Source organism: Topomyia yanbarensis, chromosome 2 (assembly GCF_030247195.1).
Source record: "Topomyia yanbarensis strain Yona2022 chromosome 2, ASM3024719v1, whole genome shotgun sequence".
In the NCBI taxonomy this organism is placed as follows: domain Eukaryota; kingdom Metazoa; phylum Arthropoda; class Insecta; order Diptera; family Culicidae; genus Topomyia; species Topomyia yanbarensis.
Window position 1 is genome coordinate 428,702,500 of NC_080671.1, and position 19,462 is coordinate 428,721,961.

A 19,462-nucleotide genomic window follows, 5' to 3' on the forward strand; every position below is an offset into this window, starting at 1 on the left:
GACAGAAGCAAAAAGACGCCGGGAGCGCAGCGGAGGTGCTACTTCGAGCAGTGGACACGCGTTGCGAGTGTATCATCGCCACCGACGTGGAGGCGGTAGTAGCAAATTCACTGGTGCCGGAAGTAAATAAGCGGATACGCGATCCTGTTTCCAGTGTAAACAACCACCTAAAGCAAGATTACCCGAATAGTGCAGCTGGCGAATAAGCGACGAAGCCGATGAAGAAGAAGTCAGATGAACCGAAAGCCAAGCAGACGCAAGCAGTTTCCGAGGGACCGCTGGCATGTATGGTGGGACAAGCTGAACCGTCGAACTGGTTTATCGACAGTGGTGCTTCACGGCACATGGCGTAGAATCGGAAGTTCTTCACTGTGTTGGATAAAACCGGTGGTATGAGCGTGATGTTGGAGGATGGTGAGCGAACCGAAGAAGCTAGAATGAGCGGGCCATGGAATCATCGTTGGCGTGACTGCCACCGGAGAACCGGTAGACATCGAGTTGTATGTGCCGAAACTTACCAGTGGATTTGTGTCGGTGAGTATCCTTCCGAAAAAGAGTGTTGATGTGGTGTTCACTGAGAATCGGTGTGAAATTCGAAGCCGTAGCGAACAAGTGTGTGCGGTAAGCGAGCAACGCGGAAGCTTGTACCGTTTGTGTGTTCCGGAGCAGGCGATGATTAGTGTCCAGAGGTCGCACACGGCGCATTGCATGCATACGTGGCACAGACGCCTGGGACACCGGGACCCTGAAGCGGTTCGGTCGATTCACGTAAACAAGCAAGCTGATAGGATGAAGCTCATGGACTGCGTGTGGATAGAGGTTCCAAGGAGAAGCTGGACATCGTACACGCTGATCTCAGTGGTTCGATGAAGAGCACGCCGAGTGGAAACCAATACTTCCTTTGTTTAGTCGATGACCATACACGAATGGCGGAAGAAATCGGACGCTGCAGAGAAAATCAAGGACTTCATTTGCTTCTGCAAGACGCAGATGGGCAAGATTCCCAGGGTGTTGTAATCAGCCGGTGGAGGAGAGTTTAACAGCAAGGATTTGCAGAACTTTCTCCGAGCGGAAGGTATTGAGAGCCAGTTCAGCGTGCCCTACTCACCGCAGCAAAACGATGTGGTATAAAGGCGGTTTGTATGCTGTTGAAGGCGAAACTGGATCAAAATTACTGAAAGCGATGCCGAGCAGAAGCTAGAAGCTACTGAATCGACGGTTGAGTTGGAACCACTACCGGTTCCGGTAATCACTCGTGAATCGGCACCCGTGCCTGCATTCGACGAAGATCCTGAGGATGAAGAAGACTTGCTTGGATACGAATCGGCTGAAGAAGTGTATCACGGTGAAGATGCTCCTGTTTCGGGGAATGAAAACCAACGGGAGAATCCTCGTCGTTCCACCCGGGAAGTGTTGCCGGTGCGATTTGGAGATTATTTTGTTGGTATGGCAACGGTCGACTAGGAGGAGTGAATTGCGGTAATGGATGCTGAGTACGAGTCGTTGGTGTCGAACGATACATGGGAGCTTGTGGATCCGCAACATTGTCGGTAGCAAGTGGGTGTACAAGAGCAATGTTCGCGAGGAAGAATACCCCTAGCCTACAACCCTGGATAATAATCCTCTCAACATGTGATGATCATCTCTCCTGTACCATCAGCATGTGGACACCGATCATCACGATAATCCGAAACAGAACGAGAGACTGGAGTGAGAGATTACTGCACATCACGCGAAGGAAGATCACCGTCAGCACCATCTGTATCGTTGCCCGTGCTACTACCCCGGTGGGGTGATAAGGAAGGCTGATAAGAGCGTGATCGATACTCAACCCGAGATAAAACATCGCAGGAGAGCGATCCCGATCGTGCTACACTGGTCTGCTGATGACGTGCTCGGATCAGTTGCGGCAGTTGAAATTAAACCAGGTCACGGACTACCACGGGTCGAAGCCCGCTCGTCGGAATTTTAATTCGTTTAGATTTAAGTGTAATTATAATTAAGAATAAATTGCATGTTCGTTAGAATAAAGGTGTTGTTCGGAAAGTAATCCGGTGGCCGTTTTAAAAGTGCGTTTGGTGTGGTTCCTGCGGAGAAACTCTTGTCCCTTTGGAAGGATTTGGAACTTGGAGTGACACAATTGGTTTTGCATGCTGGATGCATGCCCCTTTCCCCATCCACCTGAAGCTTCACCCGCTCGATGTTGGTTTTGATGATTGCCTGCGCACCCGCTATCGAAGACCCTGCCAGGTAAAGGACTAGAACCCAACATTTTGGTCCTTCGAACCGGATGCTGAACCATATTCGCATCCCGGTATTCCCAATCGTTAGCACAGGGCTGACGCTACTGGGTGACCCGACGCTTCAGGACGCCATCGCACTTTCAACAATAGGCTATTGAAATACTCCTTCGCGCTTTGGGTTAGGCGTCGCTTGGGTTTGATACGCCATCGCGGTAGAGGTTGGTTTGGACTTTGCCACTTGCTGCTCGGAACTTGGTCGACATTTCTGCATGCTAAATCGCCAGTGGGTTATTGCATGATACCTACTGCATCGCCAGGACTACCTTTTGATCATCAATAGTCGGATTTTCCTGGAACTGGAAAGGACCTTTCTCATCATTTCCCTGGATCGCTGGACCGGCGCAACATTTTCCTTCTGAGGTAAATATTAAAAGTTCAGTGTATGTCCAGTCGAAGCAACCCTCCAATATACTAACGCAAACATTCCGACGTTTCTCTGGCTACGTGACCAACATTTAAACGGCAAGGGAAGCCGATTCGCTAATCCTGGTTTGGCGCCATTGTCATCTGCTTTCGCCATTGTGCTGGTGGCAACCGAGGATCATCGAATTTCACGGAGATAATTCGGTGCTACACGATACTGCCCTCTGATGTGCTGGAGGGATTTTTCGCATGCATATCGTTTTCCCAAGGATCATCACAGCACTTAGTGACTTTCGACGCATTACGCTGCTGTACCAGCTGCAATTTGCTGGACAAACCATTCATCGGATGATTGCTGGCAAGAAGAGGGAGCTTCACAACAGTTTTGCTTTGGTGAGTGAACATTTTAGTATACTTCCGAAGCTAGGATTACAGAAAATACACATTTTAATTGGAATTCCATCCTCTTCGACTTTGCCACCAATTTTACTGAGCCCTGATTGCCCGTTGGGCTATTCATATCTTCGATTGATTTCGGTTATTGGATCGATTGTCGGCGCCGGGTCTTTGGTGCCGCTGCTGGTTTCTCTGGGTGAGTTGCCACAGTATATGCCCGGCCGAAGTCGACCATATTTGGTTATTACACCACATCCTTTTCCTCTTCGCTCTTTTATATTTTGTTGTTCGAGCCTTTCCTGCATTTGGATCGTTTTGCTGAGCTTATATCGCCTGTTAAGCAACAATTATCATTATTCTGAGAATTTTGAGGTGTCTTCGCTGGGATTTCTCGCCGCTGCTGGTTTCTCTGGGTGAGTTGCCACAGTATATGCCCGGCCGAAGCCGACATTTTGGATATTACACCAATCGCTTTCCTCTTTGCTTGCTGCCTAAACTTTCGATCGAGCTTACCAGCTTTGGACAGTTTGCTGAACACCGCGAGGATTAATCACTGTACTGGAGTACAGTTACCTTTTTGTCGGGTAAAATAATACAGTATATGCCTAGCGAAGCTAGGTCACCTTGCAGAGCACTACACCGCCTCTCTTTCTTCCAATTTACTGTGACGAAATATCATGCCTGCTGCCGGCACTACAACTTCCAAGAAGCCACCGTCGATGAGGGCATTGACGGCACGGATGAAGGAAATCCAATTGTCCTTCAATGACATCTGGCGGTTTGTGCAGGTGTTCAAGGAATCCCATACCGCTACTGATGTCGATGTACGCCTGTGTAAGTTAGACGAGCTTTGGGAAGGTTTCAGTGAAACTTTGGTTGAAATCTTTTCCCATGACGACTACAATGCTGAAGGGAACTCTTGGGAAAAGGAGCGTATGGAGTTCAGTGACCGGTACTACGAGGTCAAGTCCTTCCTTATGGACAAGACCAAGGAGCTGCAGGAGCCGAATCTGCTGGAGCAGTCCCTCCGAGCTGGTGATTCGTCAATGCGGGGCGGTATCGATCACGTCCGTCTACCACAGATTAAGCTGCAGACATTTAACGGCGATATAGACGAATGGCTGAGTTTTCGGGATCTGTTCACCTCGCTCATCCACTGGAAACCGGATCTTCCTGAAGTGGAGAAGTTCCACTACCTGAAGGGATGCTTACAAGGAGAACCCAAGAGTCTGATCGATCCGCTTCAGATTACTAAGGCCAACTATCAGGTGGCATGGGATTTGCTGTTGAAGCGGTACAACAACAGTAAGCAGCTGAAGAAACGGCAGCTGCAAGCACTCTTCAACCTTCCCACCCTTCCTAAGGAATCCGTTACCGATCTGCACGTTCTCATTGAAGGTTTTGAGAGAATTGTGCAGACTCTTGACCAGATCATTCAGTCAGCCGACTACAAGGATCTTCTGCTGGTCAACATCCTCACTACACGATTGGATCCGGTCACTCGGAGGGGTTGGGAAGAGTTCTCAGCTATGAAGGAGACAGATACACTTGCAGATCTGTTTGACTTCTTGCGGCGTAGACTCCAGGTTTTGGATTGCTTGCCAACCAAGTCTGCTGACACTAGGGGTGCTCAGCAGCAGCAGCAGCAAATTCAAGCGAAGCAAAGGCTTCCACCAGTGAAGACAAGTTACAGTTCAACCCATATGTCTGGAGGACGCTGTGTAGCTTGCTCAGCAAATCATCCGCTTTACCAGTGCAGTGCATTCCAGCGCATGGAAGTTACGGAGAGGGACGGCCTTCTGAAAACTCATTCCCTCTGCCGGAATTGCTTCAGAACGGGACACCAAGCCAAAGAGTGCCAATCCAAATACTCTTGCCGGAGCTGCAAGGGCCGGCATCATACTCTTGTGTGCTTCAAGTCAGAAAGGGATACGGATAAGGACACGAAGGTTGCGGCAGTTGCTAGGGGCAACAAGCCTTCTGTTCCCACTGAATCATCAAATACTTCATCCCAAGTGGCTAACGTGGCAGCCACAGAAGTTTTGGTTGCTGGTGCGGCTCACCAGTATTCATCCCAGGTTCTTCTGGCTACAGCAGTCGTCGTGATCGAGGACGACGATGGCAATCGGTTCCCGGCGCGTGCGCTGTTAGATTCGGGATCGGAAAGCAACTTCGTGACTGAGCGATTAAGTCAGCGCATGAAGGTAACTCGAAATCGAGTGGATATTTCTGTCGTCGGAATTGGACAAGCAGCTACCAAGGTCAAACACAGGATACAAGCGGTTTTACGGTCCCGGGTTTCTCAATACTCAAGAGAGTTGAGCTTCCTAGTCCTCCCAAAGGTAACGGTCAACCTTCCGACCACCACTATTAACACCGATAAGTGGGCAATTCCGGACAATATCCAGTTGGCAGATCCTGCATTTTTCGAATCTAAGGTGGTGGATCTTGTACTCGGAATCGAAGCGTTTTTCGATTTCTTCGAAACCGGAAGGAGAATTTCCCTGGGGGAACAATTACCGACTCTTAATGATTCCGTATTCGGCTGGGTCGTATGCGGAGGATTTTCGGTTCCTAGTCGATCACTGCACATCAACTGCAATATGTCGACAACGGAGAATTTGGACGCATTGATGTCTCGATTTTGGTCTTGTGAGGAAGTCGAGTCTGGCAACACATTTTCGCCGGAAGAGAAACGCTGCGAAGAGTTGTTTCTGAACACGGTTAAAAGGAATGAAACCGGTCGGTACACAGTCTCCCTACCTAAGGATGAAGACGTTATCTCAAGGTTGGGCGAGTCAAGGGACATCGCACTCCGACGCCTTCAAGGAACTGAGCGTAGGTTGGCTAGGGACGGAAATCTACGGAAGCAGTATACTGAATTCATGGAGGAGTATCTGCATCTGGGTCATATGCGGAAGGTCGAAGAAGTTGCTACTGATTCAGTTAAACGGTGCTATTTGCCACACCATCCAGTGGTAAAGGATTCCAGTACCACTACCAAGGTACGGGTGGTATTCGACGCTTCCTGCAAAACTTCTTCCGGACTATCACTAAACGACGTGTTACTGGTGGGGCCGGTAATACAGGAGGACCTCCGTTCCATTATCCTACGCAGTCGGACAAAACAAATCATGCTCGTGTCCGACGTGGAAAAGATGTTCCGACAAATCAACGTTTGCCCAGAAGATCGACCGTTGCAGTGTATTCTCTGGCGCAACTCGCCTGCCGAGGAGATATCCACCTACGAGCTCAACACGGTAACATACGGTACTAAGCCAGCTCCATTTTTGGCCACCAGAACGCTAAAACAATTAGCGCTAGATGAGGAGGAGCAGTATCCACTAGCGGCCAAGGCAGCCATCGAGGATACCTATATGGATGACGTCATCACAGGAGCAGACGAGGTAAAAACTGCAATTGATCTGTGAGTGCAGCTAGAAGCAATGACGTCAAATGGAGGATTTCGTCTACGGAAGTGGGCGTCGAACTGTCCCGACGTACTGAACGGAATCAAGGAGGAAGAGCTTGCCATCCGATTACCTGAAGGCATTGTTTTGGATCCAGATCCTTCGATAAAAACCCTGGGACTGACCTGGATGCCAGTAACCGACACACTTAGGTTTCAGTTCACCATCCCCAATTTGAACACAGAAGTTCCTCTTACCAAACGGTGCGTGCTTTCGGTGATTGCTACACTGTTCGACCCATTAGGCCTGTTGGGCGCTGCTATCACTACAGCGAAGATCTTCATGCAGCTGCTGTGGACGTTGCGAGACGAAAATGACCAACGACTAGATTGGGACCAGCTGTTACCTCCAACGGTGGGTGAGGCCTGGAAAAAGTATCACGAGCAACTTCCACTGTTGAATGAAATCCGTATCGACCGCTGTGTTATCATCACAGACGCGGAATCTGTGGAGATCCATTGTTTTTCGGATGCCTCGGAGAAGGCATACGGAGCATGTCTGTATCTCAGGAGTGAGAATGCAGTCGGGGAGGTAAAGGTTAGGCTTTTGACCTCAAAATCAAAGGTTGCCCCCTTAAAATGTCAGACGATTCCTCGGCTGGAGTTGTGTGGAGCACTTTTGGCAGCACAACTCTACGAAAAGGTGGACAAGTCAATAAAAATCACGGTAAAATCCTATTTCTGGACGGATTCAACCTGTGTCCTGCGTTGGCTTGCGGCTAATCCAACGACCTGGACCACCTTCGTCGCCAACCGAGTGGCAAAAATACAGTCCATTACACAAGGATCAAGATGGAGTCACGTACCTGGTATCCAGAATCCGACAGATCTTATTTCGAGAGGGATTTCGCCAAATGACATCGTTCTGAATACGTTTTGGTGGCAAGGACCGAGCTGGTTAGAGAAGACGGAAGAGCATAGGCCTCTCTTACCAGACAATCTACCGACAGATGAGGGAGACGAGGAGAAACGACACACGGTGCTAGCTGGAACGGTTTCAACAATCGCTGAATTCAACCAATTATACATTGGCAAATTTTCGTCGTACAGTGACCTTCTTCGTCGAACTGCCTACTGGCTGCGTCTGATTAAACTTCTACGAACCCCGCGGAAGGATAGAAAAGCCCCTACGTTTCTGTCTACTGAAGAGTTAAAGAGGGCGGAAAACACTCTGGTTCGATTGGTTCAGAGGGAGGTGTTCGTTGAGGAATGGAAGGCGCTCTCCAAGGAAAATGCGGTTTCCAAGAGCTCGCCGCTTCGATGGTTTAATCCGTTTGTCTCCCATGACCAATTGATCAGACTTGGCGGTCGTTTAAAGCATTCGATTGTGTCTGAAAACACCAAACATCCGGCCGTTTTACCCACTCGGCATATTTTGGCCACTAGGAGGCAGGAGTGTAGTTCGACACATTATCCAACAGTGTCAGATATGCTTCCGATCGAAACCATCGACCGTACAGCAGTTCATGGGGGATCTACCAGCTTCACGGGTCACCGTATCCCGTCCATTTTCTCGCACAGGTGTCGACTACTTTGGACCCCTCTATGTGAGACCAGCTCCTAGGCGAACGGCAGTTAAGGCTTACGTTGCTATATTCGTGTGTCTGTGTACCAAGGCAGTGCACCTCGAATTGGTCACAGATTTATCCACAGATCGGTTTCTACAGGCTCTACGGCGTTTTGTTGCCAGAAGAGGACGGTGTACAGATATATACTCCGACAATGGCACTAACTTTGTCGGTGCTCGTAATAAACTACAAGATTTCCTACGATTGCTTAAAGACAGCCATCATAATGACGTTGTGTCCAAGCAATTAGCCAAGGAAGGGATTCAATGGCACTTTAACCCACATTTTGGCGGTATTTGGGAGGCCGCAGTCCGATCTGCCAAAAATCATCTACTAAAGGTGGTAGGCGAAACTCCAGTATCCCCAGAGGACATGAACACGCTACTAGTCCAAGTTGAAGGATGCCTGAATTCTCGCCCGCTTACACCCATGTCTGATGACCCGAACGATCTGCAGCCATTAACCCCTGCACATTTTCTGGTTGGAGAATCTCTTCAGGCTGTCCCCGATCCAGATTTAACAGTAGTTCCCATGAATCGTCTCACCCAATGGCAGTTAACCCAGCAGAGACTACAGAATTTCTGGAAAAGGTGGCGCAGAGAATATCTGTGTCAACTTCAAGGCAGAACCAAACGATGGAAACCGGCTGTTCGTATCGAGATTGGAAAACTAGTCGTCATTCAAGATGATAATCAACCTCCAATGCGATGGAAGATGGGTAGAATCGTACAAACTCACCCTGGTGACGATGGAACCGTGCGAGTAGTCACACTGAAAACCGCTACTGGAATGCTAACTCGTCCGGTCGAAAAGCTTTGCCTGCTACCCACTTCGGATGACAACGATGACACACAGCCAACAGAAGTTGACAATCAGCAATCCTAGCTCCCTTCCCTATCCTACCGAAGAGGATTTTCTTTTATTTTCAGAAATATACGGTATTTCTGGGTGGGTGAGGATGTTCGCGAGGAAGAATACCCCTAGCCTACAACCCTGGATAATAATCCTCTCAACATGTGATGATCATCTCTCCTGTACCATCAGCATGTGGACACCGATCATCACGATAATCCGAAACAGAACGAGAGACTGGAGTGAGAGATTACTGCACATCACGCGAAGGAAGATCACCGTCAGCACCATCTGTATCGTTGCCCGTGCTACTACCCCGGTGGGGTGATAAGGAAGGCTGATAAGAGCGTGATCGATACTCAACCCGAGATAAAACATCGCAGGAGAGCGATCCCGATCGTGCTACACTGGTCTGCTGATGACGTGCTCGGATCAGTTGCGGCAGTTGAAATTAAACCAGGTCACGGACTACCACGGGTCGAAGCCCGCTCGTCGGAATTTTAATTCGTTTAGATTTAAGTGTAATTATAATTAAGAATAAATTGCATGTTCGTTAGAATAAAGGTGTTGTTCGGAAAGTAATCCGGTGGCCGTTTTAAAAGTGCGTTTGGTGTGGTTCCTGCGGAGAAACTCTTGTCCCTTTGGAAGGATTTGGAACTTGGAGTGACACAATTGGTTTTGCATGCTGGATGCATGCCCCTTTCCCCATCCACCTGAAGCTTCACCCGCTCGATGTTGGTTTTGATGATTGCCTGCGCACCCGCTATCGAAGACCCTGCCAGGTAAAGGACTAGAACCCAACAAGCAAGTTGGATGCGGACGGCAAGGTCGAGAGAATGAAGGCCAGATTCGTGACGCAAGCAGACTAAAGCGAAGCATTTATGTCTTGAAAGAAGCAGCAAGAGTTTGGTACAAGACGCTTTCGGATATACTGAAGCAGCTTGGATTCGAACAGTGTTTATATCGAAAACAGATTGGGAAGAATGGGTGGATGTATTTGCTCATATATGTGGATGATTCGCTGTTGGTCTGTGCACAGGAGGAGGAAATCGACCAGGTCGAGCAAGCGTTGCAGGAGCGACTGAAGATTACAAGGACCGTGGCGAAGCATACTGCGTTACTTGATACACATGGTTGACTACCCATTGACACTTGTAAGGATTGGACGTGAGCTACTGCTATCAGGATATTGCGATGCCGAAGGTCAAGAGGTTTTGTAAGTTGCGCTGAGTTCATCGAAATAAAAACACGTTCAAAGTGCGCGGTCGTGTAGTTCTTTATCTCGTTCGGATTATCCGTGTTTTCGTAGGTTTTCGATTGTCCGCCCACATCGTGTAGGATCCGCTTAAGGTAGCGTGACCATACGTCCTGGTTTCCCAGGACATGTCCTGGTCTTTAGCTGTCCTGGATATCGATGCAAACGTTTGATTGCCCTGGTTTTTCCCTTTTACCTCCAAAACATTTTTTCTCCTTAAGTCTTCGTTTCATTCACTCTGCTTCAAATCGCAGCAACGGTCGACTACAACAATAATTGCAACGTAAGTCGAACATCAAACAAAATACCAGAAATAAAGCCTAATACACTCGAACCATTTGTGGGCCAAACCTTAGACACTACCGATCTCGATCCAACCATGGTTACCAGAGCTTCATCTCGCCTTAAATCGATTATGATCGTCATTGGAGATTTGCAGGCACTCACATTTACTTCCACGTCAGGAATAGTCCAGGAAAGCTATTTGGGATCGTTGGAAGTTTTTGCTTTACTTCAATGATGTGTATTTTGCGCTGAAGACTTCTTGTCGGTCATTAGCAGATGATCTCAAAATGTTTCGTCTCGTACGCTAAATTGAGGAATTGCATATTCCTCTAACAACAGCTTGAAGCCTTCGCTGATTGTGGTTCAGCAGGAATCGTGTGTGTGTTTTCTTGATGGTAAAGCTTTTATGCCGAACCATCACACACTTAGTAGTTAGACCATACTACCGACGGGACTCTGAACAGAAAAGATAACTCTGCACCCTACTCCTCTAACCTCCACCAACGAGTCCTACATTTCGACGTCAACATTTCATAAGGCATTATATACAATATGCTCATGTTGAGAAAATGGCGTCTGAAAAATTACCTCGTACTTTATATTCCCATTTATGAACAGGAGCTTGATTTAAGGACCAAACAGCTCAATGCCGTGTTAAATTAACCATTTTTTCCGAATAATATACCAGATTTTATTAAAAAATTGCATTTTGAACGATTTTTGCAGATAATTTTTTTGGTCCCTTTTGAAATATCGCACTGGTTTTGTGCCCTCTTATAATCCCTTTTCGGCGAGACGATAGCTTATAGTGCGTGCGGGTGAGCCCTTTTGTTTACAGCAAAAGATGTGACATTTATTTTGATCCCTTTCTTGGTGTTGCGATGTTTTTGTTCCCTTTTCAAGTATAGTCTTTTTCATTAAGAAAAGGGCCCATTAACAATTTTTTCCGCTTTGTTGTTTGGTGTATATGAACCGTTAATTTTTGAAGGGAAGTGAAAGGGAACATAAGCAAAACAAGTTATTTTGCTTATGTGCCTTTTCGATAATCTATTATTTCGCCAACAGCCAGGCTTCAGAACCGGCTTATTTAAGGTATGTTTAAAGCTTTGTTAGTGTCCATTTGAAGTAAGTATTAACCGGAATTGTTTACGTTTTGTTTATCGGCCCATTTGAAATGTTCTCGTCGATTTGTCTGATCCACCGGGATTTCATTTGAAATGACTACTTCAGGGGTTGCTGTGCTCATGTACTTCGCTTGATTCCAGGTCTAACTGGTCACTGGTATCATAACCGTCAGATCAGCTTTACACGGCATGATATTTTACATGCGCTCCTCTCTGCGTTGACTATTTGGATGGCTTCCGGTTCACTGGTGCTCCGATGACCCTATACTGTTGGTTTGTCGTGTTCGGTACCAATCTGGGTAGTCCCCGGTGACCGAGCGTTTCCCGACGAAGGAATGTCGCCCGAAACCTTTGACGGACGCTTTACTCTTGCTTCGATCCTGTCCGGCAGATTGCCGAGGTCTGTCCAGCGATTCTCGGTGGAAAAAAATGGCCGCCTACCAGAGGACTGATCTTTCGGCTTCTTCCCTGTCAAAAAAAAATGCGGACGAACATGGTCAGGCGATTTAAAAATTTTGACCAGAGTGTATGTAAGGAGAGTGAAGACAACTGTCATGATTATCCGTCAGTGATATTCCAAACGAACAAACGACCTGTCAAAATACATGAATTTGACTCGTTTGGAATGACACTGACAAATAATAATTGTTCCAATTTTGACAGTGTCGTCACTCTCCTTATATGCACTCAGATTTTGACGTTTGACTCAACTCGCCTGTGCTAATTGCCCCTAGTAACAAATGCAATTTGCGAATGCGATTTAAAGGCAATTTCAATACTTAGACAAATTTTCTGGCGGCTGAAATGGACTTGTTTTTGCGTTTTTCAAACATGGCGGTTCATGTTTGGCTTAAACTTAAAATAGTTTTTTTTTTAACGATTGGCGTGTTCTCGCTTGTATTTTGTTTGTCTAGTGCACTTCATTTAGCCAACGAATGTGGGACATTGTGGAATCGTGTGTAAATACACACAAAAAAATAACATTGGTAAATTTAAAAAGATCGTTGGTAAATTTAAGAGTTTTCGTTAATTCTTTTTTGCAGAGAGTATAAACTTTTGGTTTAAGAGTAAGAACATTTTTATTTTAAGAATATATGATTCTTTTACTGTAAAAGTTGAAGCTTTTGATTTGAGAGTTGTTTCATGTCAAATTAAAAAAAATCCCATCTCGCAATAAAAGTTTTTTGGTTTCAAAGTGAAGGAAAATTACTTTTCGATAAACAAGTTAGACTATTTCCCGTTAAGAGTATAAGAACTCTGAATTTAAGAATAAAGCCGTTCTTAGGTAAGTTCGGATTGTTGAATGTTATAATAAAAACGTTCGCACTAGAGTATCGAAACCATTTTATTATGCCAATAACGGTACAAATATCAATAGAGCTTTTGAATGTGTTTTCGGTCTTACATCATTTAAAATATTTTTTCATTCTTATGTAATGTTTACCATTGTTGAGCAAATATAAGTGAATGGGTGGACCGTCGAAAGCTTCTATGTTTATCATTTTAACAGTATCATGTTTTGCACCTATCTCAAAGGAAACGAAATGTGAGCTATAATTTATATCATATTGCACAACTGCTACGAAAAACCTATTTGAAACTAACATTATATCATGAATTTCATACAGTTTTGTCATTTTTCCGTTTGTCACTGTTAAAAAATTAGTTTTCTTATACAATGTACCCTTATACGTTACTGTGTCACATATAACCATAATATAACTATGTCTTGACAATCAAATGAATCGTCAAGTTTCCAGAAGTAGTCTAGTTGGTTTAGATTAAGTTCAATTGGATTGATGATTTGAATATCAGTATTAAAAATAAATTGTTGAACAAGTTATTAGAAAACTTCAAGCATGCTGTTTCTCCTGATACTGTAACATACTTAAGCAATTTTTTGACCCGGAGCAACTGAGAAAAAGAAACGGGTACTGGAGCAAACCTATCATTCTTACCTTTGCTAATACAGACTGGTTCCGGCACGAACGACTCCGTCAGACTGGGCTCCGTTAGGCATCCGATCGTACCTTCATCATCTGAAGATTCGGTGAACATTTCCACGTCGACAAATTCGGGTTTTTGCATTTATTTTCACCTAGATAGAAAAATAAAAATGATTAATTCTCCCGTTAGGTGGAATTTTGTCATCATAATAAAAAAGGCCATTTGGCTGGTATATTTAAATTGCTCTAATACAAGGCGCTTTCAGAAAGTTCCGGAAAAATAAACGCCATTTTCTTTTTGTTCAAAAAATCAAAAAAATAATTCTATCCGCCATTAATAATGTTTTGCTTTCCGCTTTACAAATTAAATTTAAAAAAATAATCTTACCTTACACACCAAATAATAAAGAAAACGAAAAACTCCGTAAACGGACTTCTTTCAAGACCGCGTTCGCTTAGAAAAATTTTCACCGCGCTCGACTCGACCAAACGAACAACTATAAACAACAAAAGCGTTGGTGCATCTCGGGAAACAGTGTGCTAGATTTGCGGTGTGTGACGTCACGTGATTTGTAAAAGATGGTTCCCAGTCTTCGAAATTGCGACTAGACCAGTTAAATATCGATTACGATGGATGATTTTGTGGGGCCTGAGCGCTGCAAGTTTTATGGTTCTATAACTTTTATTTAAAAAGTTTGTACTTTTAAATACAATAGGGATCTTTAATTTGGAAAAATTGTGCCAGCTTTTCATATGTATTGGTAGCGGGTGTCCTTACGAGTACACTCATATCATTCTTAAACCTTAATTATTCTTTTATGATTTTTAAATTAAAAAAAACCAAATTAAATTCAACCAGCAAACTGACAGTTGTCCAACTAAATGATGTATCTGCAAATATCTCGTTCGCCTCATTGTTAACTGGGACAGCACCCCACACAGCATGATCTGGTACTTTGTCAATCCGCTAGCAACCTGCCATCCCAAGTTTCATCTGCAAACTATGGTAGATCTGATAAGGCAACCTATAGGGTCGTGCAAGTCGCATTGGTTTGGATGTGTTATTGTCCTAAAAGGAAACAAACTAAAAAATGTTTTTTTTTCAATAGTTTCGTGCCAAAAAATTGAAAAAGGACTGAGATATTAATTCACGGTACTAATCTGCATCAGAATATGCCTTAACCCGCACACCCCTAAAGATCCCTATTGACACTTGAACAAAAACACTTTGAATTCAAAAGTTTTCTTTCTGATTCAACAATTTTTCCAATCATATTCATGATTTTTGTACTCCTTTCAAAAGACAATTTGAGAACTTTTGGAAATACAATTTTTTTTTCTGTGTATAGTGGAACAAGATATCTGACCTAAACTCTTAATAAGTCAGATTGTGGTAAGTTTTGGTGTGCAATGTCAATTTCACCATTGATTCTTCTTATAGTTCCTAGTGTAGTGATAAGTTTATGTGAGTAGATAATGAATCCGAAAATAAGTCATATTTGCAATTTTCATATTAGGCAATTAAGGGCGATTAAATGGCGCGTTCCCTGGGCGATTTAGGAGCGATTTAAGGGCGGGTAGAGCGGCTAAAAAATGACGGCGGCAAATCGCCCAAATGTTGCATTTGAAATAGCCCCCTAATTGCTAGCAATTTGCTGGCAAATTGAAGGGCAATTAGCGCATCCGAGTTGGCAAATAGCCTCTCGTTAGCCAGCAACTTGCCCTTTTTGACTGGGCAACACCTACATTCTATATAGACAGGTAGAAAAGTGAGCGACAAAATCACAGAGAACAGACATCCATGATCGAACAAAAATATTTAAAAAACGTGTGTAAACATTTGAATTAATATACGAAAAACACTAGCGCCGCCGCACTAACCATCCCAACTATCCGTCAAATCGATTGCGGAACCGGTTCGAAATCCTGGATGGATTCAGCATGGAATCTAGCTCAAAAAAAAAACAACCGATTCCGACTCTATCGGTTGACGCATTTGAGCTGGAATTCATTCTGGAAGTCCGAATCGGTTCCGGACTAGTTTGACTGGGTAGAGGAATAACCGCTGTCAATTCTGTCGAACTCAGCCACAAAAAAAACATGACGACAATAGCGCACCTGGTTTGGATATCCCAACTACCTTCGAAACCGTTAGAGATTTTACACAAGTTGAATGCTGAAGATGGACGTATGTAATGCAAGAGCAAGTTTCTTTGACTGGCCTGCGGAACTCCAAAAATCTCCATGGCTCCTTGTAGACGCTTTACCCATCGACGATCGTAAACGATTATTGTCAAAAAAGGGCCATTAAACGTATTACAAACTGAATAATTCAAACCGTCATTGTGGTGCGTAGAAAGCTGGATAGTAGATTTATAGCACTTACTATTCAACGCGAATCACAATCATCAACCGCTACACCACGGAAAACCTTGCTCGAAGGCTGCTAAAGAAAGTCCATCTGCTGCGACCAAGACCGGTACACAGTCGTCGTATGCTAAACTACAACCGGTTGTTAAACCAACGACTGCGGACCGCGCATTAACAAACACTAACTCAACGAGCGGGCTCAGTACCACTAACTACCGTTACGAACAGCGAAATTACCACAGACTAACAGACATAACACTCAAAAACAAAGCTTCGCCCGCTTTAACGGTCATTTTAAATATATTTGTAGTTGGGGCTGTGGCCACATTTGAAATTATGGCGCCACTGACATATGAACAAGCATATGGGGGATAGACCACTAGTGAAAAATTGTTCCCAAACCTGAGGGGTAACCCACCAGTATATGAGTGATTGGGACTGTGAATAAAAGGTGGAGCTAGTGTCCTGGGAAAATTGTCGGATCGATGTTTTTTGAAGGAATTCCCTCATAGTGTTATGTCTGTTAGTCTGTGAAATTACAACGATTACGCCAAATGCTTCCAAACCAACACTACCAAAAATGATTTTTTTGCCGATGAAAACCGATCTACAACAGCGACCCGCAAGCACAAAAAACTAACAAGAAAATCCGACCGTGAGGAACATGAATGCAGTACCGATGACGACATGGACGTGAACGTAAGCGCGAGAGAAAGCGAACTAAATGACCCTCTAGTTGCGGCAGACAACGCAGCTGTTTCACCGCCAAGGAAGAGGATCTCAACACGCAGCAGCAAACTTCGTCAACAAAACCCGATGGACAGGCTTAGTGAAAATTACCTTTTATTTTTTACACATTGTAAATAAACAGATAAAAAACTCAACTACTTCAAATGGGTGGATTGATAATAGAAACAAGGTAAAAATAGGTTAGTTACCCTATATGTCAAGTGCAGTGAAACTCTATTAGGCAATCCATGAGACATTTCTGATCAGCTGATTATTTCTTGTTTACTTTCTCTGACGTTACTCTGAGGGGTGCGACGTCCGACAATATCGTTGATTCGATCCAACATCAAACGAATCGGACTAACGAAAGACATTCGTCGGACGAGTTTTCCTGTTCGCAGGAGTAGACTTGTTGACAGAACCCACCGCTGAATTGTCAAACAAACGTCTTATGGATTGCCTAATTCGTAACTCTTCTGTATTCAAACACAACTCAAAACATTTCATCATCCCTACCAAATTTACGGAATTTACCGTATCCAGGATTTGGGCAAGTTAAAACGATCAGAACTCTTCCACTGTTCTATTTTTTGGATTTTCCATACAGAATGGTCGTTCATTTCTTAGAGTCCTTCCTTAGGAATAAAGTTCCCGACGGATATGTGAAAATAAACATTGCAGATGAAATCGAGTAATATTGGCCTGTATTCAGACATTTTCAGAATATATTTTGTTTTTATTCTAGGGAGTACTACCGCAAGGCAACCGTGACAGACCCGCCGAAACCAATCATTGTAGTTGATACCAGTTCACTGATTTTGAAGGTTGGACAATTTGATAAAAAGTGTCACCTTTACGGGGGACGCTTTAATTCACTTCGTTCACATCTCGACAATTTCTTTTCCAAATTTACAAAACTCGGAGTCGAACTAGTGTTTTGTTTGCATAGTCGATGTTTAGATACCAAAATTAATCAATGGTGCAAGGACTTTGTCAAAATCGCTGACGCTGTCGATGAAGGTGTGGATATGGCAACGATCTTGGAAATGATGGATGGTTCAACTCCGTGTAAAATAATCCCAACCATTTATAACGCCCTTCTCATGCAGGTCGTACAGGACCACGGCCGGTTTATACTGTCATGTAGAGGCTATTTTTATGCCGATATTGTTTCATATGCTAACAAAGTTAACGCTTTTGCCGTTTTTGCGTGTAGTACCGATTTTCTCATATTCGAAGGTCAGTGGCGTTTGTGGTCTTCAAGGGATATCAACATGGACAATCTAGACACCATGGAATACAATCGCCCAGGCCTTCTGCAAACTCTAAATCTTAACTACAGACAGATGCGACTATTTGCCACCCTAGCCGGAAATAATTTGCTTCCTTATGAACAGATATTACGTTTTCAAAAGCATCATTTGGGACCAATCCACAAAGTTTTCTTTAATCTGGCGCAATTTGTGCGCCAACATTCGGATACACTACACCGGACGGACAGTTTGCGGGAGTTAGTGCAACTAGTCCAGGCGTAATGCAAATATGCGAGAATTGATGCAAGATTTTCGGAACAGTTTGAACCGTTATGATTTAGTAGGTCTTACAATCATATACATAACACAAAGCGAGTAATACTTATTTCTAGAACAATTATTCAGATTTGAACCCCACAAACGATTTGATTCTCGATCTTCTGCTGAAGCAGGACCAATGTTTTATGTACGACATTTGGACTGGCGAACCCATCAACACAGTGAGTGCTCAGGTTGACGTGCGCCTAAACGAACTTGGCAAACAATATCTCAAGTTGGCAACTTCGGTGATTCGATGGACGGCAGGAATAATTTTGTATCACAAGCGGGCGCAAAGGCAAATAAAGGATTGCACCAAGGTCCTTCTGTTTATCAAACCTTCCCAAGAAGATGATGCCGGTTTTCTGCAAGTAAAAGCGGAATTTCCTACGGATATTACGCCACCTTCTTTGCCGGAACTCCTGTCAAAAGATACAGACGTACAAGTTGTACTCGTGGACACAAAACTAAAACTGTACTGTTGGATTGCGTCAGAATCCCTGGACTATCAGATATTTAAAGTCGTACCGGATCAATTGCGTGTAACTGCAATCACTCTTTACTATCTGCGGGAAAACAAAATATTGCATCTTTTTGAAGCCGACCTGCTACTTCAAGTAGCTTATGACGTGTCATTCGAGACTTTCGATTTCGAAAATATTCAATATCCTCAGCAGCTAGACAAACGGGCATTTCACGTCGCGTTCTTTTACCAGGCAATTTACATCCACTTCTCGGAGGCATTTAAGGTGATCGGGCTGAATGGAGATGGCTTCCGCGGCTATCCACCGTTCGATTCCACGCCCACTATGATGAGTGGAAAAAACTAGAAGGTGATTTGAAGCAAATAGAACAGTGGAGAATCTACAAGGATTTGCCAGAGTAGCCGAAACGCATGGTGTTTCGTCAACGACGCACGTTTCGCTCTATTACTCATTACACCACGTGCCTTGAGGAAGACGTCGGCTGGTCCTGACCAGGTTGAATATAGACAAACAAGTTTTTGCATTTTAACGTTAAGTTTATTCCTGTATCGTTACATAATAAATGTTTATTTTGATGTACATTCTAAGAACTCAATGAATTTAGCGCTATACCGGTGTGACATCTCTATTCGGTGTGTAATTAGAACAGGAAGGGTGCGATTTTCTTTGCAATCAATTCAAATATTCTGTGGGTTCATTTGGTTCGAAGGGAGAAAGTTGAAAACGCTATGCTCGATCATTTGTAT

At 44.3% G+C, this 19,462-nt stretch overlaps 3 protein-coding genes across 3 annotated transcripts; all 3 read left to right on the top strand.

Annotated features, from left to right (window-relative positions):
* The first annotated feature begins 3,739 nt into the window (after positions 1 to 3,739).
* Positions 3,740 to 6,493, top strand: LOC131680976 (uncharacterized). The gene has a single exon (XM_058961684.1). It carries the CDS (start codon positions 3,740 to 3,742, stop codon positions 6,491 to 6,493), a length of 2,754 nt encoding a protein of 917 aa, XP_058817667.1.
* Positions 6,494 to 6,508: 15 nt separating this feature from the next.
* On the top strand, positions 6,509 to 8,984 carry LOC131680977 (uncharacterized). The gene is made up of 2 exons (XM_058961685.1): positions 6,509 to 7,985; positions 8,053 to 8,984. The coding sequence occupies exons 1-2, from the start codon at positions 6,509 to 6,511 to the stop codon at positions 8,982 to 8,984; spliced, it is 2,409 nt and encodes an 802-aa protein (XP_058817668.1).
* A 7,948-nt stretch (positions 8,985 to 16,932) lies between these two features.
* Positions 16,933 to 19,061, top strand: LOC131680978 (uncharacterized). The gene is made up of 4 exons (XM_058961686.1): positions 16,933 to 17,351; positions 17,406 to 17,484; positions 17,900 to 18,253; positions 18,306 to 19,061. Exons 3-4 carry the CDS (start codon positions 18,203 to 18,205, stop codon positions 19,059 to 19,061), a joined length of 807 nt encoding a protein of 268 aa, XP_058817669.1. The 5' UTR covers positions 16,933 to 17,351; positions 17,406 to 17,484; positions 17,900 to 18,202.
* Positions 19,062 to 19,462: the final 401 nt, after the last annotated feature.

Coding starts and splice junctions, on each gene's coding strand:
- LOC131680978 (XM_058961686.1), top strand. CDS start 18,203: ATGCGAGAATTGATGCAAGATTTTCGGAACAGTTTGAACCGTTATGAT. Junction 18,254..18,305: donor GTTTGAACCGTTATGATTTA/GTAGGTCTTACA, acceptor ACTTATTTCTAG/AACAATTATTCAGATTTGAA.
- LOC131680977 (XM_058961685.1), top strand. CDS start 6,509: ATGACGTCAAATGGAGGATTTCGTCTACGGAAGTGGGCGTCGAACTGT. Junction 7,986..8,052: donor TCCGATCGAAACCATCGACC/GTACAGCAGTTC, acceptor TTTCTCGCACAG/GTGTCGACTACTTTGGACCC.
- LOC131680976 (XM_058961684.1), top strand. CDS start 3,740: ATGCCTGCTGCCGGCACTACAACTTCCAAGAAGCCACCGTCGATGAGG.